Source organism: Ictalurus furcatus, chromosome 13, assembly GCF_023375685.1.
Source record: "Ictalurus furcatus strain D&B chromosome 13, Billie_1.0, whole genome shotgun sequence".
Taxonomy (NCBI): Eukaryota; Metazoa; Chordata; class Actinopteri; order Siluriformes; family Ictaluridae; genus Ictalurus; species Ictalurus furcatus.
Window position 1 is genome coordinate 12,901,558 of NC_071267.1, and position 19,354 is coordinate 12,920,911.

Sequence of the window (19,354 nt, forward strand, 5' to 3'; positions counted from 1 at the left end):
CCGCATCCGACATCCCACATTGAAGTGTTTACTGTAGCCAAGAAAGGACAGTCTCACACAACTTGTGTTTAGACCTGCTTCTGTTGTTGTTCTGGGTTTTTTTTCCCTTCCAGACCGTGTATCAGACAATTTAAATTACTCCACACCAGTACCTCTCTCCCGTGTCAGGCCTACACTACACATTTAATTGGATAATTTTCAGCCGTTTTCTTTAATATTTTCCAGTACAGGCTCGAAGTAAGTGAATTAAATAACTACGTAGTCATAGTGCTGTGTCAAAAATTGAAAGTATTTCAGCATGCTTTGAAGTTTTCTGCCGCGGGTCCTTTACGACTGTCAGGACTTGGTGCATTTTTTTATTTACTAACTTCAACAAAATGAGAGAGAGAAAAAAGTGATGCTTCCAAAACATTAACTGTAACAACAAAGTGTTGTTTATCTAATTGTCTGGACATTTCATAACGAAGTGGGTTTTTTTCTGATCTGCTTTTCATTTACTCTCTGTTCAAGCAGAATCTCTCTGAACTGTTTTAGTGCTCATGCCTGTTTTTTTTTGTGTTTTTTTTTTAAATAATTGTCTTTAAATAAAAAAGATAAATGAATAATAAAAAATAATAATCATACATTAGAACATGATACATCCTTAATAAATATGTAATAAATTCAAATGAAAACAGAATACACCACAGCACTGCTGAAGTCTACAATGTAATCTGTAAAAAAAATAAATAAATTTAAAGGTGTTGATTATTTTTCTATAACAGCACGACTCTGACAGTAGTACCAGCTGCAAGACAAATTACATATATATATATATATATATATATATATATATATATATATATATATATATATATATATATATATATACTCATTTGTTCTAATACATTATCGTTTCTATAGTAACAAATCATTCACAGGTGCTCCTATGATGGACGCTCATACAATTTAATCCTAAGAATAAATGGATGGGGGGGGGGGGGCATATAAACATTGCTGTTTTCTGTAAGGACATGTTTATTTTTATATTAAGAAGTAAGACGACTTCAGTCAGTGACAGGGATTTGAGATGAAGGTTTCTGTCATTGGAAAAGTCTTCAGGATTTAGTGCTTTGTGTTTTCCCATATATGTGAGAAGCAGCATTTTCCTTCTTATAAGCTTTAAGAAAGGCTGGTGTGGTAACAGCTGTGGCTGTGAAAGTAAAATGAAAGTGATAACAGGAACTACCTTGTTTTGAGGGTATTCCACAACATTAAATGTATCTATAAAAGTATAAAAATGACACTATGTTGTTCAATAAATCAAAGAAGTGAAAAAAAAATTGCAGTAGTTGGAAAATTGCTGTGGTATATACAGTATAAGTGGAATAAAACACTTCAGGGCATACTGTTGTAGGAAAATAATCAATCCTGGGGCAGGGGAGGTATTGGAAACAGCCCCCTGCTTTGCGTTGGGCCACATCACAGCACCCTGTGTGAAACAACATGGAAAATATCAAATTGTAGGACAATTATGTAAATGTAATGTACAATTGTACCAAAAAAATAACAGCTATGCCTTTGTCCTAAGTAACTGTATAGCATGTGATGTTATTAGTTGTAAGTGCACTCTGCGAGCTGTGTGGAGCGTAAGAACATTATCTCTCCCAATCCTCTTACTCTTCTGTTGTATACAGGTGGAGGAGTAAGATGGAGCTGAAGGCAGAGAATCAAACATGCATTGTGTTTCATTTGGTTTGACACGTGTTGTGCCTCAGGAGTGTGCATGAATCTTCCATTACATGTTTGTGGATTAAACAAAACAGCAACTTGTCAACAAATAAACATGGAGGACCGTGAGATGTGGCAACAGAAGCTTGACAAACAGGTAAGTGCGAATTTCACAATTTTCTTGCATTTGGACCACTTTATTTTAACAACATTGCAGACAAATCTCTATTTTATTCTGATTTTAATATGCAGTTTGTTGGAATATCAGCATCAAATGAATAATAAGTATTATCAGTGTGTCAGTGTGTATGTGATCACTTATTTCAATTTAACCTGCAGAAAATTCATCAGTTTTGGTTTGTATGTTATTCTCTTTTATTGATATGTATAATGAAGCTTTTCAGTCCTGCAGGACTGAGATATTAGTGAGATATGTGATTATATATTTCAAATTAATAACTGACACTGGTTTATTTAAACAGCGAACACTTTTGATGAAGAAGCAGCAAAAAAGAAGAGCTAGTGCTCAGATGATTATGGCAAATCATGATGCTCGACCAAAGAATTGGAGGCAGAAATCTGCAGCTGAAGACACAGCTCTGTTAATCAGTCAGTCTCAAAGCAACACCTCCTTAAATGGTAAGAAAACATAAAGGCATGCATACATGCTTTCTCACTTTTTTTTCTCTCACATTTATTTTCATTTATTACGATTGAACATCTGTATAACATAGAAAATATATCTTCCCAAGGTGATAAATTACAGTGTTAACCTTTCAAGCTAGCGTTTTATGAACTCACATGACGTCTTACTATTTCTACATTTTATTTATTTCAGTTCTATATTAATTTTTAAGTCTGACCATTATACTCCTGTTTGTTACCCTAATGATGTCATCCAATCTTCTCCTGTCAGACACTCAACTGGAGCAGGGCTATGATAACATGCTTGAAGAGATCAACCTTGATGAAATGACCATTTCATCTCAAATGATACCTGAGGACACAATGCCACCGGTTGCACCTAGGATTAAAACAATTGACCTGGATACAGATAATCAAACAACTCCGAAACACTCACCAAACACACCCAATCAATCAGAGGAGAAGAAAATGAAGAAAAAGGTTGTTAAGAAGACTCAAGCTAAATGTAAGTCTTTGACATATAAAGTGATCATATAATTTATCACTGCAGTTGTTGTTGTTTTTTTTTAGAATTTTGTTCCAACCATTTTATATAATATTTAAGTGCTTGAGCGATATGATGTTGGAGAAGGACAAGACACGCAAAAGAAGAAAACATTGAAGAAAAAGGAAAAGAAGAAGACAGAAGAAGCACAAAGTATTAACAGCACACTTATAACTTTAATATTGTGTATTTTGTATAAGAAACATTAAAGCTAAAGCAGTTATCATCTATACTTTTTTGTAGTTGAGATTGATTCAGTGTTGGAGTTCAACATTACAGAGGAAAACAAAACTGAAATAGAGAGTGAGGATGAACTAGAAGGCTGGTCAAAGAGTCCAGTGCCTCCTACACCAAAGAAAAAACAACTTTTATCTACTTGTGAGTTCAAATTAAAGTTTTAATTTTTACTTTATGTCCACAACCTACCAGTCCAGAGGCAACTTTTTAATTGACAAACTTTCCTCTTACTGCTACAATATAGAAGCCAGACTTCTTTGTATATAAAGTGTAGAATACTATATGAGACTGTATTTTTACAGCAGCACTAAATGTCTCTGAAGATGAAACAGAAGTCAAGGAGAATAAGAAGGAAAATCCAAAATCACAGAAAAAGTCCCAAAAATCTACAAAGAATGATTATGATCTTGCTTCACTAAATTCCAACTTTAGGCAGTTCTCTTCGGAGAGTGACTCATCAGACTTGGGAAAGGTAAGAAAGTGTCAAGCATTATAAGCTGCTGTTATTTTTTTATTTCTATAATATATAAATATTGTCTCTTTCTTCCCTAAATCTTCTGTCTTTGCCAGTCCTCACCAGTGTCTTTAGAGGATCTGGAACATTTTGCTCTTCGCCCTGCGGCAAGAGATATGACTATTCAGTGTAGAATCACCAGAGACAGGAGAGGAATGGAAAGAGGAATCTATCCTACATATTACCTCCACATGGAGAAAGAGGATGGGAAGAAAGTAAGAGAAAAACAGATTTTTTAAAAAAAATCAGATTAAATCATTTTATTGTGTTGGTGGGATGGTGGTGTAGAGGGTAGCGTTGCTGCCTCATGGCTCCAGGGTCCAAAACTGTATGCTGAGCTCAGGTTACTGCCTCTGTGGAAGTGCACATGTTCTATTGTTGTCCACATGGGTGGCCTACAGGTTCTATAGGTTCCTCCTACATCACAAAATCATGCTGATAGGTGAATTGGTAACTCTAAATTGCCCCCAAGTGTGTGGGTGTGTGTGATGCCCTGCAATTGACTTGTGTCCCATCCATTGTGTATTCCTGCCTTGCCCCTATCCTTCCTGGCATAGGCTCTGGATCCACCACAAACCAGATAAATCTATCACTTTTGATCATTTTATTTTCATTCTCTCTATATTGTTCTCTCGTCTACAGTGGATATAAAAGGCTACACACCTCTGTTAAAATGGCAGGTTTTTGTGATGTAAAAAAATTAAACTAAGGCAGCATCATACTTTGGGGCTGTTTTTATTCTGCTGGAACTAGGGTTTTAATCAGGGTGGAGGGAATAATGAATAGCTCCAAATAGCAATCAGTTTTGGTGCAAAACTTTAAGGCTTCTGCTAAAACACTTAAGATGAAGAGGAATTTCACCTTTCAGCATGACAACGACCAAAAGCAAACCTCCAGATCAACAAAGAAATGGCTTCACCAAAACAAGTTCAAGGTTTTGGAATAACCCAGCCAGTGTCCAGACCTAAATCTAATAAAAAAAAATCTGTAGCCTGACCTGAAGAGGGCTGTGCACAGGAGATGCCCCGCCAGTTTGACAGAGTTAGAATGCTTTTGCAAGGAAGAATGGCAAATATTGCTAAGTCAAGACATGCCAAACTGATTGACTCTTACCCAAAAAGATTGAATGCTGTGATAAAATCTAAAGGTGCTTCAACTAAGTATTAGTTTAGGGGTGTGCATACTTATGCAACCAGGTTATTGTACATTTTTCATTTTTCCCCCCCTAAAATGATTCTTATTGTTTTTCCACTTTAATTAATAGGTTAAAATGTCACAATAAAGGTTGAAAAGGTTCTGACATGATTTATCTTGGTTTCATTTTTTAAATCACAAAAACTGCTATTTTAACAGGGGTCTGTAGACTTTTTATATCCATTGTATTTACCCTGTTCTCTTGTTTCATTCATAAGGTCTTTCTCATGGCTGGAAGAAAACGTAAGAAGAGTACAACTTCAAATTATCTGATCTCCATCGATCCTACTGATTTATCCAGAGACACCAGCAGCTATATAGGCAAACTAAGGTCATTATTATTAAAAAAAAAATCATATCTCATTTAGCCAACAATATTTTTGCAGTGATTTCTTTTCTCTCTCTTTAGGTCAAATGTTTTAGGGACTAAATTCACTGTATACGATAATGGAGAAAATCCAGACAGGAAACCATTTGTAAAGGAGACTGAATCACTTCGACAAGAGCTTGCAGCAATATGTTATGTATGTTGAAATGGTCATAAGGATCTTGACAAAAATCTAACATAAAACATATAATCTTTTAAAAAATAGAGGTTGCATAATCATTCCTTACATACTATAGCAAAATACTGTTTTGTTTACTGATGCTGGCTTTTCCTGAATGATCTTCTCACATTTACTGTAATTCAGGAAAAAAATGTTCTGGGTATTAAAGGCCCCAGAAAAATGACAGTGATCATTCCTGGCATGCATGAGAATGATGAAAGAGTCTGTATTCGTCCAAAAAATGTGAGTATAAAAAAATTATCTGATAATTTAAAATAAGTTGCTGTAGATACACTACAGTGCCCTCCACTAATATTTGCACCCTTGGTAAATATGAGCAAAGAAGGCTGTGAAAAATTGTCTTTATTGTTTAAACTTTTGATTAAATAAATTCACAAAAATACTCTCATGGATATCAAACAATTGCAAAAAAAAACACAGGTTTATAATAAAAAATCTTCGTTAAATATAGGTGTGCAACAATTATTGGCACCCCTATGAATTCATATGAGAAAAATATATTTGAAGTATATTCCCATTCATATTTAAAAAAATTTTGTACACCTGGGTGACTAGGAACAGGTAATTGTTCAACCATGACTTCCTGTTTCACAGGGGTATAAATATGAGGTAACACATGGGCCAAATTCTCTTAGTCATTCATAACAATGGGTAAGACCAAGGAATATACAGTGGGGGAAATACGTATTTAACGTGTCAACATTTCAGTAAATATATTTCCAATAAGGCTATTCACATGAAATTTTCACCAGCCTTTGGTGTTATCTCAAAAAATCCATGAAGGCATCGTTTGCCAAGGTTGGTCTGTAAGAACCTGAGTGGCATGCACAGAGGCCTGACATCAACCCTACTGAACACCTTTGGGATGAACTGGAATGCAGACTGTGTCCCAGGCGTCCTCACTCGACATGAGTGCCTGACCTCACTAAATCTCTTGTGGCTGAATGAGCAAATCCCCTCAGCCACGCTCCAAAATGTAGTGGAAAGCCCAGAAGAGTGGAGGTTATTATAACAGCAAAGGGGGACAAATCTGGAATGTTCTGATGTTCAGAAAGCACATATGGGTGTGATGGTAGTGTCCACAAACCTTTGGTCATATAGTGTAGTTGTTTAGGCTAGGTAAAAGATTGTATTCCATATACAGATAATAATCAAATCAATCTGATCATTTATAACATCAAAATATTTATAATACACTAAAGTGCAGAAAATGACTGATTTCATATTTTGAATAAATGCTAAATAACATTTCATTTGTGCTTCTTTTAACATCAGCAATGTCAGTCACTTTTTCACCAGTAACCTGCATCCCTGTCCTCAGGAGCTTGAATCTCTTCTCACTCGTTATGAAAACGGTAACAAAGAAAATTTAGTTTGCCTTGTGAACAAATCACCAACCTGGAATGAGCAGACGCAGTCTTATGTGCTCAACTTCCATGGACGAGTTACACAGGCATCTGTCAAGAACTTTCAGATTGTTCATCCTGACAATGGTGAGTTGACTAAAGTACCGATTATGTAATTTCCCTGCAAATGGGGAGATGATGGAAAGATTTAAAGAGTTTCTGTGCTCACACAGTTAAAGGTGCACGTGTAGATAATAATTTGGTTTTGATCTTTTATTGCATCCAGAGGACTACATTGTTATGCAGTTTGGAAGGGTGGCAGAAGATGTGTTTTCCATGGACTACAGCTTCCCCCTGTGTGCAGTACAAGCTTTTGCCATCACTTTGTCCTCATTTGATGGCAAACTTGCTTGTGAATAAATACACAGTTTTAAATTAGATTAGTTCTTTTTTTATTTGTTAGTACTACTTCTGTTGACCTATAGTCAAAAATATTTACTTATTGATGTAAAGATTAGTTATTTTTGTATTCTTTAGAATATAGTATATAATATTTTAATATTATAATATAATGAATGGATTTTTTATTCATTTGTATTTTTTTTTTATTTAGTGCTGAGTAATTTGTTAAAGTACATTAAAATGAAAAATTTTAACCTTTTATTTGAAGGTGTGTACATATATCATAACACTTTATAAATGATAAACAAGCGGGTTGACATTTTTCAAATCTTCTGTTGCCTGCAAGGTGAATTGCAGTTGTAATGAAAACTTAAGCCTTCCCCTTTCTACCAACTGACTGTAAGATGATTTCAAGTGATTTTAAATAATTTTAATAGTTTTAATAGTTTTAGTGTACAGAAACTAAGCAATTAACTTCTTTACTTGTTTACTTTACTTTTTACTTAACTATTCATAGGGATTAGTGGAATCTAATAGCCCTGAATAGTTCTCCACTTGGAGCGGTTTGTCACTAACTGAATGTCAGTAAAAGAAGACGGCAGTGTTGTAATTTTGTATCTTCAGTGAACAGGACAAGACCAACCAGACAGAGTTTACAGGAAAATCCATTTCCTGAAAATACATTTCCAAGTTATGTGAATATGATATGAGCAGAGCATAACGTACTTTACATGGCACTGTAGCAGCTAAAACCATACAGTGATAGCTTAGTTGTGCCTCCCCTTGGCTAGTAACACCAAACTAGCCTAGTCTCGTGTTAGATAGCCAAAAAGTTTTAGATTTTATTGGTACCCGAGGTAAGTTTTTGTACAAATTTCATATATTTTTTTAACAAATTAGCCCTCACATGCAAGAAAAAATGCATGAAAACAATCTATTTAGAAATACATTTTTAAAAGATTTTTGATGGAGAAAAGTCATGATTAACAGTCCAGATAACACCCCTGGTGAAAACTGTTATTTACCTAGATTTCACTACCTTTTCATGAAAGCATGTTAAAGTTAAGGTGCTGCGATGTTTCATCTTGAGAAACAAATGTTAGCTTACCATTAATGGCATAACTTAGGTAATGTTAGCTAAAGTTACTGCAACCACTAGCTAGCTAAAGTTTAAACAATGTTAACACATAAATGTTACCACATAAGCTTACATTATGAATCTGTCACTATTTTTGTAAGTAGCTATTCAATTTAATAATAATAAAAGTGTTTCTTGATCGGTGTGTTTGTCTGAATTGTAGAGAGCATAAAAAGGAAAGCAGGGGAAGATAGGAAGATACATTCCATTTTTACAAAGAGGACTAGTACCAGCAAAACTGAAAATGACAAAGAGGCAGGATAAATGAATACTACAGAGAGGGAAGAAGCAGAGGAAATGTCTGCTGGTAACACAGACAAGGAGGAAGCAGAGATACAGTCAGAGAGGAAGCATGTGGAGAGGGCTATAGAGATAACTCAGATCAAAATCAGAGATGAGCAAAAACACTCATGTAATCAGTCATTGTCCACCAGGTATAGGCTACATAAGTCTGCAGATTCAAGTTATGTATCCTACATAACTGGTGCCCAGTGACTGACTACATGAGTGTTTTTGCTCATCTCTGAAACACTTGTGTTCATTTTGTTTAATGAGAGTCCCATAAAATTTTGGTTTGCTGACTTTAATAAGCTTTTTGTCATCCATCCATCTTCTATACCGCTTATCCGACAGGGTCGCGGGGAACCTGGAGCCTATCCTAGGGAGCATGGGGCACAATGCAGGGTACACCCTGGACTGGGTGTCAATCCGTTGTAGGGCACAATCACACACTATGGACACTTTGGACATGCCAATCAGCCTACCATGCATGTCTTTGGACTGGGGGAGGAAACCCCCACATCACAGGGAGAACATGCACACTATGCGCACACACAGGCCACGGCGAGAATCGAACCCCCAACCCTGGAGGTGTGAGGCAAATGTGCTAACCACTAAGCACTTTTGTATGGCATTGGAAATAGTAACTTTGCAGATTTCTGTCTGTAGAATTTGTTTTTGATACTTTTGTTTTGGCCACACCAATGAAATCTGTGGGTCTTACCTGGTCACCCATGGGGGAAAAAAGCTCTTGTTACGCACCTGTTTAGCCTCCCATAGTGTGTATTCCCTCACACACTGCAGCAGGCTGTAGAGGATGTGTATTCTCAGTAGGTGGTGATGTGCTCTACATGCTGCAGCAGAGAAGAAGCAAGGGAACTCGGAACTACTTTGAATGGAAACTCCCTTTTTCTTCTGTTGCTGTCACACAGTTTGGTGACTTAGATGAAGTAACTCGGACGTTAGAAAGCGTTCATAAACGGAGCAAAGATGCGCGACCGAACCAAAGAATTGGGAAATGTAAGTTAATTAATAGACGGAGATATCGTTTCACTCACATAGAGGAATTTAGCTAGTTAGCAAGTGACAAATAGCTAGTCTGTGAATGTAGCAGTTTAGCTGGGTATGTTTGTGATTAGTACCTGCACTTTTACAACACAAACAGACCCTTTTTTAAATGCATGTATAAAGTAGATAAGTATGCATGTATTAAGTTAAATACTTCTGGGTAATTAACCGGGTTTGCAGGATATTTTATTGCGACATACAGAGGCTCAGTGTAGTTGACCGCTAGCTGCCTTTCCTATTTAGCTACTGCTACATGTAGCTATTAGCACATGCAGAGCTGCGTATTAGTTTACAGACAAAATACGCAAAGTGACTTGCCTCCAAGTTTATTTTGCTCAATTTTTAAGTTATTGAACGGGCTGTCGGTCAGTGAGAGATGTTTCCCTGCTAAAAAAAAAAAAAGGATTTGTAATGGTCTCTACTAGTAATCTGTTGCCTTCTATTGGTGGCATGTTATGTCTAGTGGATACCATTAAGTGTGGATAAGTAATGGCAGTGGTTTTATTGGTTAGCTGATGGTTGTAATGTTATTTGTAGTAGAAACAATTAGGATTTCTTTGATGGTTTCTATTGTTTTCCCCAGCAGGATTAACATCTATATCAGACTTACACACAGTGCTCTAAACTTTAGTGTGGTTTTATTTCCTGGAGACTTTAAAAATTTGTTAATTTCTGTGAGCACAAAATCGTTACTAGCTTTGCTTTCAAGGCAGGCATGGAACTGTTACTACTTAATTTTCTGCAGTTAATACAGCCTAAAGCACTTCTTGTCTCTTGACTTCAAGTCTCTGTTTGTCTCAGTGCCTATTAATGAAGTTGATATACTTGAACAAAACCACAAGGAAAATTAGCTTTTTCAATCATTTATTCAACAGAAATATCAACAGATGTTATGTTCTTCTGTGGAAAAAATAAGTACACCCTTGGCCTCAGAAGCTAGTATTGTCTCCTTTAGCAGAAATAACTTCTTGTAGGCGTTTTGCGTAATTGTCTATCAGGCTTGCTGGAGTTTTCTGACCTCTCTTCCATGTAATTTTCTTTCAGTTGCCAGATGTTTGAGGGTTTTCTTGCATGTACTGCCAGTTTCAAATCCCCCCCACAACATTTTAATGGAATTCACATCTGTACTTTGACTAGGCCATTCCATAAACCTCCATTTCTTCTTTTTGACTCATTCCTTGGTGGATTTCCTAATGTTCTTAGGATTGATCATTATCCTGTTGAAAGGTCCAGTTTCTGTTCAACTTTCTGACTTCAATATTATCTTCAAGCACTCCTTGATATGATGAATAATTCATGGTTGAAACAATGTATGCAAGCTGTCCAATCCCTGAAGCAGTGAAGCAATCCCAAACCAGAACATTTCCACCACTGTGCTTCACAGTTGGTATGAGGTGCTTCTCCTGAAAAGCTGTCTTTGGTTGTGCCAAACATGTCTGCTGTCACTGTGGCCAAGCATCTCTATCTATGATTCGTCTGTTCAGAGCACATTATTCCAAAAGGCCTGGTCTTTGCTTATATGCTCATTGCCAAACTATAGTCTTCCAAACGTTTTTTTCTGGCATGCCTACCGTGCAGGTCAAATCTCTTTATATCTCTTGGTGGCACAAGAGGTCTCAGGAGTGCATTTGTTTAATTCTTTCCCCTCCCTTCAGCGAGTGTGTGTGTATAATTAATAAACTTTGTTTCCTCTGTCCACTCCAGCCTGCAGATGGCTCAGATGAAGACGAGGAAGGCACAGCACTCATGTTCAAACCAGGTACAGGGACCTCCGTAAAGGAGGACAGAGACAATGAGGGTTTCTTTCGGAAGGTAAAACTGTCTTTTTTTTTTTTTTTTTTACAGCTCATTACAAGTTCTAAAACATGTGACTGTAACAGTGTTCATGCTTTTCTACTGCTGTGTAGCTCCGCTCCCTTATTTATCACAACAGAAGTGATAACTAAAGGATTCTGTATTTATACACATTATCAAAAACAGAATCAAGTTAGAATAGAATTTAATTTATGGTCATATTACATATTATCATTCTAATTTAGTCACAAGTATCATTAGGAAAGTGATTTTTATGTACAAGGATGTTTTTGAAATCATAGTCAGGTTTTCATTGTTTTTCCTGTAGGTCCATGAGATTCGAGAGGGGCTTGAATCTCTTAAGAAGAAAGTGTCTGAACTGGAAAACAAACAGAAATCTGTTTTAAGTGAAGCACTTCCGAAGGAAAGTTAGTAGCTTAGTCATAAATAATATATATAATATAATATAATAGTATAAATAATAGCACATTTGGCTTTTTTTTTGTAGATTTATTTTTTGTTTTAAACTCTGCTATTGGGTTTTTTAAGGTTAACTTTTTTTGCAGGTATGAAAAAGGAACTTCAGACAATAAGAGATGAGATCAAAGTATTAGCTACCCAAATCCAGAAGAAGCTGAAGAGTAAGAACACTTGATCAAATCTGATCATCATGGAAGACTTTTTGCAAGTATAAATTCCAACTGAACAATTAAATCGACTCTATTATAGGTATTGAACCCAAGAAAATTGACGAAGATGGGAAATATGTTCCAATAAACTTAAGAATGCAAAGAACACAGGTTGGTTATCTTATGAATATGTTTTATTTAATTTTGCCACTACAGCCTTTTTCACAGCTGTTATTGAATTGCTTGTGGATGTTCTTTGTTTTTCAGCATGCTGTCCTGTCCCGGAATTTTATTGAGTCGATGAGTTACTGTAACACAATTCAATCCCAGTACAGGGATAGAAATGTGGAGAGGATACAAAGGCAACTCAAAATCAGTGAGTATACTCTTCTTGACTTTGATTCAGAAACATGCTTGAGTAATAATCGAAACAAAACAGTGGTTTTGTAGTATGTATGGTATGTAGATTTGGGTTTTACATTTGAAAATGTTCTAATGTCTTGCATTGTCTTTGTGTCAACAATGAGAGTATCAGAGTCAGAAAATTTTGCTCTTGGTGCATTGCAGTAAAGTCTAGGAATGGAGAGACATGCACTCAACAAGCACTTTATTAGGAACACTATACTAATACTGGGTAGGGCCTCCCCCTTTGCTCTCAAAACAGCCTCATTTCTTCATGGTGTGGATTCCACAAGATTTTGGAAACATTCCTTTGAAATTCTGGTCCATGTTGACATGATTGCATCACACAATCCCTGCAGAATTTTCAGGTGCACTTTCATGGTGCGAATCGCCTGTTCTACCACATCCCAAAGGTGTTCTATTGGATTCAGGTCCAGTGACTGGGAAGGCCACTGAAGAACATTGAACTCATTGTCCTGTTCGTGAAGCCAGTTTGAGACGACTTTCTTGTTTTGTGACATGGTGCATTATAATGATGGAAGTAGCCATTAGAAGATGGTTAAATTGTGACCATGAAGGGATGCAGATGGTCAGCAACAATACTCAAATAGACTGCAGCATTCAAGCGATGATTGATGTTAACGGGCTCATAGTGCCAAGAAAACATGCCCTACACCATTACACTACCTCCACCAGCCTGGACTGTTGACACAAGGCAGGTTGTGTCCATGGATTCATGCTGTTTACACCATATTTTGACCCAACAATCTATATGCTTTATGTTGTAGCCCATCCACCTCAAGGTTCAACGTGTTCTGAGATGCTTTTCTGGAGATGCTGGTTCTTAGCGTGAGCCATATAAGTGGCTGAAGAGTTGTCCTTTGCTTGGAGAATTTGGATTTATTTGTTCATAATAAATATTAGGCATAATGAGTAAAACATCTAAGTAATCATCCCATTTCCTATCCAAACTTAGGCAGAATAAATAAATTAAATATATCCTACGTTTTTGGGAAGACATGTCAAAATGCTACAGCTCAGAAAAGTGTCTCAGATGGAGATGAAGTTATGTTTAGCACCATAACCTCAGTAAAAAATGGTTCTTTATAATGGACCTGTTAAAAGGGAGGATCTACCAACTAGTTAAATACCACAAACCGAATAACAGGTTGATATGAGTGTTATAATGTGTCATAAGTTTGGTTCCCTTTTATAGAAAACAAAACTTCATGATTTGTTATCAGTTAAAATAATGGCCAAAAGCTTGATGTGCTTCCTCTTTCCATTTCAGCTGGCAATAATGTGACTGATGAACAGCTGGAGGCAATGCTTGAGAGTGGACAGACAGATGTGTTCACACAAAATGTGAGTTATATTTGCATTTTTCTGTTTAGCTCGGCTGAAAATTGTAGTATTGATTTGATTTTGACCTTCAGTTTCTTCCACATTAAAATTGTTCTAATGACTAAATGTGTTCATATTGTTTAATGTGTATGAACTGTGATTGAACCGTAAAGGGTATGGGGGGGCGGGGCATTTCAGGAATATCAATTAAGTGATCAATTTTTTCCAGTTCTATCATATTACGTGCTTCATATCACATGTTTCTATCCAAGTGCTCTTTCTTGCTTTCTGAGGAGTCAAAGTGGATTTGGTAAGATAATTTGTGTAATGAAAGACACTTCTGCTTTTGAAGCCTCTCATATTATAGGATTGACTTCAGTAGTTAGAGTAGATGCAATTGTTCTCATCATATGAAACCATGACATTTGTGAAAGTAGATTTTGTTGTTTTTCTGTTATCATGTGTTGCATGTCAAAAAAGCATGATCCATTATGTCTAGCATCCTCCCCCTGCAAAATAGACATGATAATTGGTCATGTTGTAGTAGAGGAATTGGCCATATATCATTGTGCTTACAGTGATGTTCTGACTTTTTATACAGATCTTAACAGATGCCCAAGCCACCCGGCAGGCACTAAATGAGATTGAGTCACGGCATGATGAGATTCTTAAACTGGAGAAAAGCATCAGAGATCTTCATGACATGTTTCAGTATCTTGCCATGGAAGTGGAGGCACAAGTGAGTTTGAGAGAGCAAATTGAGAGACAAAAAAAAGCTTCAGGCGATTGCCCAGCTCAAGCACCAAGGGTGCTATAATGCCTATTTGATGAGCCAGTATTGGCATGTGGATGTAATTATGTCCTGTCATTGGACACACGTGAATTTTGATGTACAGTAGAATTATGCCACGTGCTGTTTGAGCGCCAACACGTTAATTGATCGCCATGGTAGCATACTTTAATATTTTAAAAATTCCTTCATGCTAACCAAATTTGGTTTGAATCTAACGAACCTTGTAGATGGAGTATTGTAAAATTTTGATACCTTTTAAAATGCACAAAATCCAACTTGCTGTTGTGCTGAGATAATTGATGTAATTGTGAAAATTGACTGTGATGTATTCCTGTCGAATTTGGTGCATGTAACTGAAACCAGATATCCACAGTGGGGAAAAACATTGACCCAGGGGTCAATGTTGAGCCCCCTGGGCCTTATTAATTGCGTGTATGTGACTATTCCCTTATCATTTAACACACATGTAAAGTTTGTGCCACTTTGCATGATGCACAGTTCAGTTATGCCACACTAACCTGTTGGAGCCTCATCACATTTATTTATCATGTCGCAATGGCAATTTTAGTAATTCCAATTTACTATTGGAAATACCAACATTTTATTCTCAGTTTATTGTCAGGGATTTCATTACATCATGATGATTAAATTTGGCTGATGAACCCTCTGGTGGAGGTATTAAAATATTGGTTTATAAGCCTAACTTCCTTTTGCCAGTTGGTGGTGCTATGATGGTGCATCACTTCTGGCATGTGCATGTGGTTATTTCCCATCAATGAACATACATGAGAGGTTTGAATCACATCACACCATCTATAGCAGAACTAGGCCACACTTCCTGTTGCGTATCGCCTTGCCATGGCAACAATATTTGAAATATTAAAAATCCCTTTGCAATTTAGCATTATGAACATCTTGACTTCATGCTGACCAAATTTGATTTAAATCTGATCTAATCTATTAGGAAGAGTATTTAAAGGTTTGGTACTTCACAAGTTACACAAAGTCTAAAATGTCTGACTTCCTGTTGCATCGTTAATGGATGTGATGGTAAAATGTGTATGTCTTAAAGAGACCTATATGCCTTACAATTTTGGTGCATGCTGGTGAAACTGGATGTTCATATAAATAAGAAACATGTCAAAGCCCCCCGTTCAGTGACTGACTGGTGTATTGATATTCTGTTAATTAAATGTTTTCTTTCAGGGGGAAATGGTTAATCGTATAGAGAACAACATAATTAACTCTTCTAACTATGTAGAGAAGGCTGTCGAAGACACAGGGGCAGCTGTTGTCTCTCGAAAGAAGGCCAGAAAGGTTGGTAAAATAAACCAACATGCCTACAGTGAGGGGGAAAAAGTATTTGATCCCCTGCTGATTTTGTACGTTTGCCCACTGACAAAGAAATGATCATTCTATAATTTTAATGGTAGATTTATTTGAACAGTGAGAGACAGAATAACAACAAAAAAAATCCAGAAAAACGCATGTCAAAAATGTTATAAATTGATTTGCATTTTAATGAGGGAAATGTGTATTTGACCCCTCTGCAAAACATGACTTAGTACTTGGTGGCAAAACCCTTGTTGGCAATCACAGAGGTCAGACGTTTCTTGTAGTTGGCCACCAGGTTTGCACACATCTCAGGAGGGATTTTGTCCCACTCCTCTTTGTAGATCTTTTCCAAGTCATTAAGGTTTCGAGACTGATGTTTGGCAACTCGAACCTTCAGCTCCCTCCACAGATTCTCTATTGGATTAAGGTCTGGAGACTGGCTAGGCCACTCCAGGACCTTAATGTGCTTCTTCTTGAGCCACTCCTTTGTTGCCTTGGCCGTGTGTTTTGGGTCATTGTCATGCTGGAATACCCATCCACGACCCATTTTCAATGACCTGGCTGAGGGAAGGAGGTTCTCACCCAAGATTTGACGGTACATGGCCCCGTCCATCGTCCCTTTGATGCGGTGAAGTTGTCCTGTCCCCTTAGCAGAAAAACACCCCCAAAGCATAATGTTTCCACCTCAATGTTTGACGGTGGGGATGGTGTTCTTGGGGTCGTAGGCAGCATTCCTCCTCCTCCAAACACGGCGAGTTGAGTTGATGCCAAAGAGCTCCATTTTGGTCTCATCTGACCACAACACTTTCACCCAGTTGTCCTCTGAATCATTCAGATGTTCCTTGGCAAACTTCAGACGGGCATGTATATGTGCTTTCTTGAGCAGGGGGACCTTGCGGGCGCTGCAGGATTTCAGTCCTTCACGGCGTAGTGTGTTACCAATTGTTTTCTTGGTGACTATGGTCCCAGCTGCCTTGAGATCATTGACAAGATCCTCCCGTGTACTTCTGGGCTGATTCCTCACTGTTCTCATGATCACTGCAACTCCACGAGGTGAGATCTTGCATGGAGCCCCAGGCCGAGGGAGATTGACAGTTCTTTTGTGTTTCTTCCATTTGCGAATAATCGCACCAACTGTTGTCACCTTCTCACCAAGCTGCTTGGCAATGGTCTTGTAGCCCATTCCAGACTTGTGTAGGTCTACAATCTTGTCCCTGACATCCTTGGAGAGCTCTTTGGTCTTGGCCATGGTGGAGAGTTTGGAATCTGATTGATTGCTTCTGTGGACAGGTGTCTTTTATACAGGTAACAAGCTGAGATTAGGAGCACTCCCTTTAAGAGTGTGCTCCTAATCTCAGCTCGTTACCTGTATAAAAGACACCTGGGAGCCAGAAATCTTTCTGATTGAGAGGGGGTCAAATACTTATTTCCCTCATTAAAATGCAAATCAATTTATAACATTTTTGACATGCGTTTTTCTGGATTTTCTTGTTGTTATTCTGTCTCTCACTGTTCAAATAAACCTACCATTAAAATTATAGACTGATCATTTCTTTGTCAGTGGGCAAATGTACAAAATCAGCAGGGGATCAAATACTTTTTTCCCCTCACTGTAAGTGCATTTAAAATTATCTCTGATTTGAAGATCATTGTGGTGATTTGATTCTGTTTTTGTTCTTTCTTCAGAAAAAAATTTGGATTGCATTGTGCATTGCAATTTTAGTTTTGATAATAGCCATTGCCCTGGCTGTTAGTTTCAGCTGAGCTGAGTCCAGTACTATTAACGCAGGTTTGTACACTTCACCAGATAGAGCAAGCTATCATCAAATGAAACTTTAATTCTCATTCTCTCGAAAATATATACAGTGGCTCACATATCTCCTAACTCCAACTTTATTGACATCTCCACTTGATTGGCTTATATGAAAATTATTTCATCTGCTTCATTTCATGTAGCATTTTTGTTTTTTGCATTACAACTCTACAATCTCTTTGCAATGTTCTGAAATGTGACCCTTTCTGTAACCATTATCTATACAGCAGCTCAAAAAAACCCTTAAAATCCTTGATTTCCTACAGGTTTTTTTTACGGTTAGAACAGACATTGGAGAATCCTTAACTTTGATTGAGCTTTCATAGTTTTAAAATTTTGCAACTACACTATATAGCCAAATATATGTGGGCCCAGATTTCTCTTCAGTGGAATTAAGAGGCCCGAACTTATTCCAGCATGATAATGCCCTTGTGAGTAAGGTCCATAAAGACATGGATTGCCAAAGTGGATCTAGAAGAACTCGAGGGGCCCAAGCCCTGACCTCAACCCCACTGAACACTTTTTGGATGAATTGATTGAATGCTCACTGCTTGCCTGGCATCAGTGCCCATCCCACTAATGCTCTTGTGGCTGAATGGTCCAACAGCCATATACCAAGATCTAGTGGAAAGCCTTCCTGGAAGAGTAAATTATGCTATAGCATCAAAGGGGGACCAACTCTATTAATGCCCATGGGTTTGGAATGGGATGTTCATAGAGCACATATGGGTGTGATGGTCAGGTGGCCACATACTTTTGTCGATATAGTGTACATACTGGTGACATTAAAGGGAAAAACTCTTACAGTGTCTTTTTGAGCTACCACAAGCCAGAGGGATGAAAGACCACTGTTCCAAAATATATTCCCTGAAACATTATTCCTGTTGATGTTAATGGAAAGCACCGTTTAACACCTCAGTCCAAAACTCCAATTTTTCATGTATTTGTCAGACTTGAACGGCTGTGTTTTGAAAAGGCTGATGTGTTACTTGTACAGTAAAATATTATTATTGTTGTTGTTGTTGTTAATAATTTGTTTTATTTCCCCCTCTTCTCCCAGTGTTCTCTTTCTGCTGGTCTCCTCTGCTTTGCATTTTAAACAAATTGTGTTGATGACATAATCCTGTTTTTCAGTAACATCATCATACATCCACAGTCTCTTCAGCTCTTCCAAGTTCATGATTAATGGCCTTTTGACCTAGAGATAAACATTTCATTTTTGAAACTGTGCTTGTAAAAGTCATTTTGAAATAACACTGATCTAGAAATAATTGCTCTCAGGAAACCCCAAATGATAAAATCAAGATTTTTAATATATAACCATACAGAAGAACCTCAAAATCACTGTAAGATGTTTGAGCTTTGTTTTTATCTTTCTGTTGAAAATATTAATTCTTATTATGGTGTTTATTTTTTTCATGCTATGTCAGGAGAAGAAATTTCTCACTCATATTACATCTGTATGTATATGTGTGTGTGTGTGTGTGTGTATGTGTGTGTGTGTGTATGTATGTATATATATATATATATATATAAAACTAATCTTTTATGTCGTTGCTTTTATTTTACAGTATCTGCTCCTGAAATATTAATTAGTG

The 19,354-nt window shown here is 37.1% G+C and overlaps 2 protein-coding genes across 2 annotated transcripts; both read left to right on the forward strand.

The window, feature by feature from the left end:
• The first annotated feature begins 6 nt into the window (after positions 1–6).
• Positions 7–8,320, forward strand: si:dkey-220f10.4 (tubby protein homolog). Its single transcript, XM_053640720.1, has 13 exons — positions 7–237; positions 1,677–1,867; positions 2,193–2,349; positions 2,627–2,860; positions 2,960–3,052; positions 3,143–3,277; positions 3,439–3,608; positions 3,707–3,865; positions 5,063–5,175; positions 5,254–5,368; positions 5,537–5,635; positions 6,735–6,906; positions 7,046–8,320. The coding sequence occupies exons 2-13, from the start codon at positions 1,766–1,768 to the stop codon at positions 7,177–7,179; spliced, it is 1,683 nt and encodes a 560-aa protein (XP_053496695.1). The 5' UTR covers positions 7–237; positions 1,677–1,765; the 3' UTR covers positions 7,180–8,320.
• A 1,083-nt stretch (positions 8,321–9,403) lies between these two features.
• Positions 9,404–18,951, forward strand: stx4 (syntaxin 4). The gene is made up of 11 exons (XM_053640746.1): positions 9,404–9,598; positions 11,351–11,458; positions 11,769–11,868; positions 12,007–12,081; positions 12,170–12,240; positions 12,337–12,445; positions 13,763–13,836; positions 14,417–14,554; positions 15,815–15,925; positions 17,630–17,732; positions 18,817–18,951. The coding sequence occupies exons 1-10, from the start codon at positions 9,569–9,571 to the stop codon at positions 17,705–17,707; spliced, it is 894 nt and encodes a 297-aa protein (XP_053496721.1). The 5' UTR covers positions 9,404–9,568; the 3' UTR covers positions 17,708–17,732; positions 18,817–18,951.
• The last annotated feature ends 403 nt before the right edge of the window (positions 18,952–19,354 follow it).